The 8,247-nt window shown below is 34.4% G+C and overlaps 1 protein-coding gene across 1 annotated transcript; it reads right to left on the bottom strand.

Moving 5' to 3' along the window:
* Positions 1-1,292: 1,292 nt before the first annotated feature.
* On the bottom strand, positions 1,293-5,292 carry LOC141251126 (uncharacterized). The gene is made up of 12 exons (XM_073670247.1): positions 5,275-5,292; positions 4,552-4,725; positions 4,342-4,415; positions 4,085-4,139; positions 3,947-4,021; positions 3,744-3,817; positions 3,474-3,522; positions 3,000-3,084; positions 2,723-2,779; positions 2,383-2,436; positions 1,459-1,528; positions 1,293-1,362 (listed from the first exon to the last, which is right to left on the bottom strand). The coding sequence occupies exons 1-12, from the start codon at positions 5,290-5,292 to the stop codon at positions 1,293-1,295; spliced, it is 855 nt and encodes a 284-aa protein (XP_073526348.1).
* Between the last annotated feature and the right edge of the window lie 2,955 nt (positions 5,293-8,247).

The raw sequence follows: 8,247 nt of genomic DNA, 5'->3' as shown, positions 1-8,247 counted from the left end.
ATGAGCTTGAGTTGAGGTTTGGGCTGCTGTTTATTGTTTCATATTGATCTTAGTTTTGATTGTCTAGAGGATCATAATGATTAGTTGTTGCGGTGTGTAAGTCATTCTTTTCTTGTACTTCTCGAGACCTTTGGTATTTTGATTATTAGAGAGTTAACTTTCTTTTAGCTTACTTGGGATGAGTAAAGGTCTAATTATAGGGGAGTTTTATGTGAGATATTTCTACTAGCTCTATTTGCACTATTTAGCACATTTGCGTAGGAGTTTTGAGATGTTTTAGTCTGTTTGTATTGATCCGGACTCGGGAGTCGAGTATTGCGTATTTGAGGATGTTTACACATGTTTCAGATGAGTTTGAGAGAAGTCCAACTATGAAGGACTAATTTGATGAAGAAGAATACAAAACTTGAGTAGATTAGAGACATGGTGTTTTTTCCAGAGTCGATTCCACACCCTACGTTAACCTAGGACGTGACGCGCCGATGAGCTCCCAGAATAACAAATTGAAGACGTAATTGCCAAAAGAGGAAAGTCGTTGAAAAGTACATCTGTGACCCGTGTCCAGAGAGATATTGCAAACATAACGAGATAGAGTTGTACTGAAGATTGGCGAACAATTTTTACCAGAGCCAGTCTGCGCCTTGCACCCCTAACCTCTGCATCCCCTGGATCACACCGACCTTGGTTGCAGATTCGTAATTCAGCTTTTCACCTTGAAGAATTGTTGAATCCCTATCTTAAATAACTAGTTTCGGATTTTGTAATTTCATATTTGTGTTTAGTTAGTTTTGATTGTTATTTCCCATTTTAATTTAGACTTTATTATCGTGTGAGACTAACTAAGAGTTTCTCTATAAAAAGGAGATTCTTCCTAGGGAATCAGGTTCGACACTTTAGACCTATATTCTATCATACATTGTTTAGTTTTCCATGTCTATAGGAGCTAAGTCCGCCACTGTTTCACTTGACATTGAAGCTTATGAATTTTTCCTTTTTGTAAGCGTCACTACTCTCATTTCTTGATTTATATGCATGTTATTAGGTGTTTCTCTTGATGATAAAGACTATTGCTTTATGTTGCTCTATTAGGTTGATCACCTAGTTTAGTTAAAATACATATTGCTAGGATTATTCAAACTTGTTTGTCAGTTTAATCTTGTAGTACAACACCTTTTATGTTAGACTGGTTGTAGACATTTAAGGTGAGGGAGTTAGCATACATCTGAAATATATTTTGTGCCTTCTAATCTTAGGACGTTAATGTTTTCACTAAAGACCATTTTGATTGATTACTAGATTGAAATAAGGATAACATTGGAATCTAGACTGATAAGTAAAGAAAATACGAGGATCGAGACCAAACTACCATAAATTGATTTATTAAGTTAACATTCACCCATCATACATCAAAACCCATGGAAAAAAAAAATCTCCCTATTCTCAATTTTACTTTTCTACCATAAAAATGATTGCTTTCTTCCTTTCTGGTTCCTAAGTTCTCTAAGTTTAACCTCGTGCTTACCACTTGCTTTGTATTTTATATTTATTAGGATAATTAATCTTGACAAGTGCTCAATGACAGCCACGCCCGTTCAACAATGGAGCATTATTCTGAAAATGATCTCAAAACATGGCGTTTAATCTCTCTAAAAACCTGCCTTCTAGCTAAAGGTGAAATAGAGGAATGGAACATCACGTACGTCAAGGGTGACGAAAATATTTAACATAAACTACAAGTTGTTGGTGCTAATGTGATTGTTGCCCGCAAGAAAATGGTGTACATTCCGATGGAGTTGATTCCGCTCATGGCATCTCGCCAGAGCTGATCACCGGGGAGGATATGGCAGCATCTTCGCTCCACGGTGTTGATTTCTTGTTGAGCCGAGCGTTCACAAAGATTTAAAGGTGTAGATGAAAGGAAAGGGGAAGGGAGGAAAATATCTACCCTATATAGTTTATTCACAATAATGTATATTTTCATTTGAGACTTTTCTATTTATATATATAATAACACATTGAAATCATCTTTTAGGCCCCCAGTCCCCTTTGGCAGACCACCCATCTCATTTAACACCTCTAGTGAGAATGTCTTTTCCAGTACATGAAATTTAATTCAACTTTATGCACGTTATGCTCCAAGTTTTGGATTCAGTGTCTTTAAGTTTAATGTGTTCTTATCTTTCGACCTCTATGAGTGTTTGTTAACTTTGGGCTAGTTTCAATTAGTCTGGCTGCAACACATTTTCTGCCGACATGGTTTAGCATATTGGCTGTATATGCAATCAATCATAGTGTGACGGTAACTGAAATATCATTAAAAACATACATCCATTTAAGTGATATCACGCGTATAATATTATTAAAAAAACCCAATGATATTACATCCATCCATCGTACAGCCGTGCACACTGCACAGACAGTTGGTAATAGAAGAACCTGTACAAATGAATCAAACTCACGATACTGTAATGCTGAACTCCCCTTATACTAGTCTTCTTTAATTCTTTTGGTCGAACGTTATGAAAAAGATTCAATCTTGAACCAAATGTTCGGTTTAATACCATAACTCCACGTCCCCAACGACCTAAAACAACCAGTGTCGCTTGCTTGCTTTTGGCTGAAATGGGGTAGCTGCGGATTAAGGAAACAAATCGCTAAGACAAAATTTGCAGCAGAATTTGTATAATGAGAAGGTGTAGCTAGCGCAAGCATTAGGGCTTACCTTGGATTGTGTAGAGTGAATTGTAATGGACCTCCGACCAAAAACTTAGCCAAAGCACTGTAAGTTTCAATGTATCAGTCGTGTTCCCAATATATAGTGAAACAAATAATCAAATAGGACTGAATGAGTTTTAAAATTATTATCCAGAATATCTTTGACAAGTATTTCCTGATATATGACTACGTTTCTGCGATCTCTAGAAGCTAGCAAGTCACTGTATATAGAAAACCTATATTATCCATCTTACTTGCTGAAATTGGAACATGAATGTGGTTACCTCGCTTGGGTTCATGAACACGAGGGAGTATTTCAATGAAACAAGTATCTCTGAAAGAAGTCAGAAGACAGATTTTTGCTCCAAACTGCATAAGGGAATGAGGCATCATAATATTAATTAGAAGAAAAAGTATTACACCCACAGCTTCCAATATGAGTTAATAAAAAAAGTGTACCAGCATATAAAATGATCAAAAAACACACTCCAGACACATTGTCAAACATTTTCGGTGAAATTATTGCTAGCTAACTACACTACACTTTAGTGTATGGGATAAGCTTCAGTCAGATATGTGCATATTACAAAGCCACCCAGACATAGATACAACATATTCCATTACATATCTGATAATTTTTAATGATCATAAAACATGAATATTGAGAATCTAATTTTTAAGCCAACTATATCTCATCCTATTATTCTACATAAACAAATATCATACTGAGCTAAGCTAATTAAACAGGAGAAATTTACCCGATCAGCAGCTGCCTGCAGTGTGACATGGTCTCCCCACTCACCAGATCTACAGTTTTAAGTAAGATATTAGGGGTGTAATATAAATAAAAGCATACCCTTTAGTAGAGGATGACTTAATTCGGGCTTAGATAGGATTAATTACTCTTCAGGAAGTTGTTAAAACTACCTTATAAGTATAGAATCTTAACAACTAAGTGACTAACTATTAAGGAGTAAATTCAAAACAAACCCTTGGGCATATAAAAATGAACCTTACAAGTGACATACTTGGCTATTTTCTTGTAATATTTCTTGTACTCCATCGGGACATAACCTTCATAAAAAGGCCGGTGCTCCTTTAGCTGAATAACACATGATGAGGATAATTAACGTAATTCTTACATGTAGCACTGAATTGAATTTTTTTTGAAGAGAAATTATGTTATCACACATTACACAAATTGAAATCTCAAGTTCTCAATTGCACTTACTTGTTTTACTATATCTTTGCGCACATGTTTGTGATATTCTGGAGATTTAAACATCTGATCCGAAAGAGCACGGAACTGCAAGGACAGTGTATCAGTAAATGACTAGGATCAGCAGTAATAAGCAAAATTTTTACTTACCTGACAATTTCCATCACCAGAGACCCTAACTTCACATAGACCATAAACATGTAGCCTGAATGCAGATATTATAATATTCTGTCAAGAGATTATTTGTTAAAACATAATGAAATTAATTTATCCAAAGTTTCTAGATACTGACAGACCCAACATTTCAAGAATACAACATATGTTGTTTCATGCAAGAGCCAAAAATACATTACTGACATAAATTAACCTCTATTCTGTAAACTAACAATAAAATCTACAAGGCTGACCTTTGGATAAGTCGTTGGTGGTCCATGCTAGCATCACTGTAAGTTGGGATGAAAGAATTTATCCTTGGTACAAGCTGCAAACTCTCAAAGCATCAGTGAGTCAGTTTCTGTTTAGCTGTTTTTTCATTGAGACCCTTAATTCATAATGATAAATGAAAAGTTTGTGGAAGGTAGTATCCTTAATGTTCCAAAGCATGCAATAAATCTTACAGGAACAGGTGCGAGATTGGAAAGGCGCTTAGCAACTTCATTATCTAAGTTAGCATATTCTTCAGACATCATAACGGCAATCATATGATCATCATCAGTTTCTTTAAGACTATTGAAGGATGTTGAGCTAGAACATTGACTAGAGCTTCCCATTCCTGCCATTGGAGATGGAATCTAGAGGAAAAAGCCAGTATAAACAAGAGAAGATGCATAACAGTACAAATAGCTTTAATTGAGTATCAAAACAAATGTATGCATGCAGACTGCAGTAATTTACCACTAGAAGCATTTTTTGTACTTGTTAGTGCTTAGAACTAATGCAACTCAATGCTGTAAATAGCCTCGGGTGAAGTGTCACAGTACCACAAATACAACTTAATTTCAGGCTCATGAATGCACGAATACTATAAAAGATAAAGTTTCAAAAATTCTGGTTTTTGCACCCAAATCAGTCATAAAAACTAGAAAATGGTTTCAGAAGATTAAGGATATTTTCATAATTCAATATATGTTTGATAGTAATTCTGACTTATATGACATTTGTAATTGATGTAGTCACAATTTCATGTGATAAAACAGTGTTACATATTGACAAAATTGTTTGATCGTTTAGCATATAACGAAGTATAAATAACAGAAATCCGAATATACATTCTAATTCTAGGTGTTTATAAAATGGGATGACATGTTCAAATACAGATTTTCAATCTTTTATCCACTTACGTCCACCAAATGGATCATATCTACCAACTTTTTCAATACAAAATGGTATTTGCAAGGGTCAAATTAGCAGCATCCAAGGTTTTAGTGACAATAACATGCCAATACAATTGGGAAATACAAAAACAACATCCTATTTTTGGCACAGTAAGACAAGATTCATTCTATAGCGGATCACAAATCAAAGCATAATCGAAACCTGGAATTGGGGATCCACAAATTCCTATAAGCCCCACCCTAAAGTCAAATTGGGAGGACATCTTGTTAAAACCTTGAATTGAATTCATAAACAGGCAAGTAAACACGAGATACCTGGATTGTGGGATGGCAGGAAGAGGGGAAAGGGATTTCGTCAGGTTAACGAGAAAGGTTTCTTAAGAGACACGCCGGTTTTAGCAAAAGATAAATAGAGGGGAAGGTGGGTTAAGAGAGTCGTCAGTCGGAAAGCGTGTTTCGTATTTTTCTAATATCCATACAAAACTAGGGCTCGGCCGGTTGAACCGCGTACATGAAGATGAAGTGCAAAAAGAAGGTAAGTGGATGAAGATGAAATCAAATAGGTAGTTGAAGCAGTGATGGCCAAAACCAGACTTCAACCATCCGAAAACGGTCATATACTATGGTATGTTAAAAATTGTTACTAATGAAGGTGGATTAAGGTATACTCCCTCTTTCTCGATTTATCTGTTCAAAAGAATAAATGGATATAATTTTTAACAGTAGAAAAGTTGTAGTAAACGTGTCTAATTAATATATTTAATAAAGCTGAGAAGTAATAATTTATTTAATTCTAACTAGTAATAATATATGGAATAAAGATCCGGTATAAACTGTCCTTATGGTATGAAGTGCGAACTTTTTCGGGTACACATATAACACGTTAATGTTCACATATAACACGTTTATGTTCACATATAACACGTTAATGTTCACATATAACACACAATCGTTCAGTTCTAAGAGGATAAAAAATCACCTAGAAAACGTAAAAAAAAGAGTTCACCATTAATTACAAAAATGTCACCGTGTGGATTCATTAAAAAAACCATCTTTTAATCTCAACCCTTCATTTTCTAATCTAGTGGCTCAACATTTTTCACATTTCACACCATAATGACATTTCACACCGGAACTCACCTCATAATATATGAGACAGTTTTTTAACAACCAATGAAAAACAAGGATTAAATTTACATGGATTCATTCATTAATTGTATTTATATAATTTTACAATTATTTTTGAGAACATTCAATAAATAGAAGAGCGTTAAGTGTTCTTCATCCACTAACAATCATTACAAACAATCTAGAAAAAAAAGAGCATTCAATTCCACAACCACTAATGGCTTCATAATGTTTTCCGACTTAAATGAAGACCTAGAAATGGGGTGTGAGTCAATTTTCGACCTGAACAGAGTTCCATTTGAGGATTCAAATGGAACTCTGTTCAAGGACAATAGATGAGAAGAAGAAATAGAATTTTTTGGGCCCCAATTTGATCTGAACATTTCATTTGGGGACACAAATACAAACTTCTCGAACATAAACGCAAAGCAAGACTCATAAGATCTCATTTCTTATCATCAATCTAAGGCAACTAGGCTCAGCAACACACATAGTATGCAAGTCCTCAATGACCTTCTCAGTATTGTAGTAACAGGGACACTTCCAAGGAATGAAGTCCATGAAGCTCCACAAAAGTTCATGGTGTCAAAGAGAACAATTACTAGAATATGGAAGTCAATAAAGGAACAGAATGATCCATCAATGGGGTACAATGTTAACACAACGTACTAAAACTGTGGTAGAAAGAGGATACAAGTTGATCAACAATCAATACAACAAATTCATACAGGGGGACAGAACATGCATTCGCGACCTAGCAAGCAAGCAAGCTCAATATATCCAAAACAACATGTCATAGAATGGTAAAGAATGATGTCATGAGGCCACAAACAAATGCATTGTATCTGGGACTAGGGGTTTGTTAGGTTGATATATATATAAAGAGGTTTATTATTTATAAAGAGATTTTTAATGATAAGTTTCTTTGGTTAAAAAGTATTTTTTATAAAAAGACATGCATATTTTTCTTTATAAATTAGAGTATTAAAGATAAAATAAAAGGTAATTAATTACACGTTTTTCGAAAATAAGAAAAATATTTTTTAAAATAAAATCTTTATAAAAAAAATATAGTTTACAAAACGGAGCCTAAGTGAAGTGCAAGAAAAAAAACAAGAATGAAGTGGATACTAAATTTACTCAAATTGGACACATTAGAGACAAAAACAGAGTATCATCCTATGTTTGATGTTGTGCGCTTAGATGAGAAATGATTTCTATAACAAAAAAAGGCACATAGTCTATCTAGCATAACAAGAAAAGGGAATGTATAGATGTGCAAGTTCAAGTAAATTCATCCCAAAGGTAATGTTCACATCAGTAGTAGCAAGGCCAAGGTACAATGTAAATGGAGATTGCACATTTGATGGGAAAATAGGAATATTTCCATTCACATATGAGGAACCAGCTAAGAGGGGATAAAAAAACAGAGAAAAGGGAATGACGATCACTAAGTTAATAGAAACAGTGAATCAAAAGGTCACTAGAAAAATGTTAGTTGAGCAGATCATTTCAACAATTAAAGAGAAATGACCACAAGATGGAAGACACGAAGTCATATTCATTCAACAAGATAATGCAAAGGCACATGTGACACAAGGAGATAAAGAATGGCAAGAGATATATTGTCAAGACAATTCACTTTCATTCTTATTCAACAACCAACTAACAGCCCAGATTTAAATATTTTAGATCTAGTTTTTTTTAGAACTATACAATCATTATAATGCATAAAAAATACCAACGGATATTAATGACATGCTAACAACAGTAAATGAGGCATTCTATGAGCTAGATCCTAGAACTCTTAGTGGTGTTTGGTATTCACTTCAATATGTCATGAATGAAATC

The sequence above is a fragment of the Phyllobates terribilis genome, unplaced genomic scaffold (assembly GCF_046119375.1).
Source record: "Phyllobates terribilis strain yellow unplaced genomic scaffold, ASM4611937v1 Scaffold_6713__1_contigs__length_42596, whole genome shotgun sequence".
Taxonomy (NCBI): Eukaryota; Metazoa; Chordata; class Amphibia; order Anura; family Dendrobatidae; genus Phyllobates; species Phyllobates terribilis.
Note: the sequence above shows the minus strand (reverse complement) of the source record. Positions and strands in the feature narration are given on the sequence as shown.

What these genes read in the sequence shown, in the direction of transcription:
- LOC141251126 (XM_073670247.1), bottom strand. An exon ending in GCAAAGATATAGTAAAACAA is followed by an intron (nt 3,818 to 3,946) that starts GTAAGTGCAATT and finishes TGTGTTATTCAG; the next exon opens with CTAAAGGAGCACCGGCCTTT. An exon ending in AGAAAGCAATCATTTTTATG is followed by an intron (nt 1,363 to 1,458) that starts GTAGAAAAGTAA and finishes AATTTATGGTAG; the next exon opens with TTTGGTCTCGATCCTCGTAT.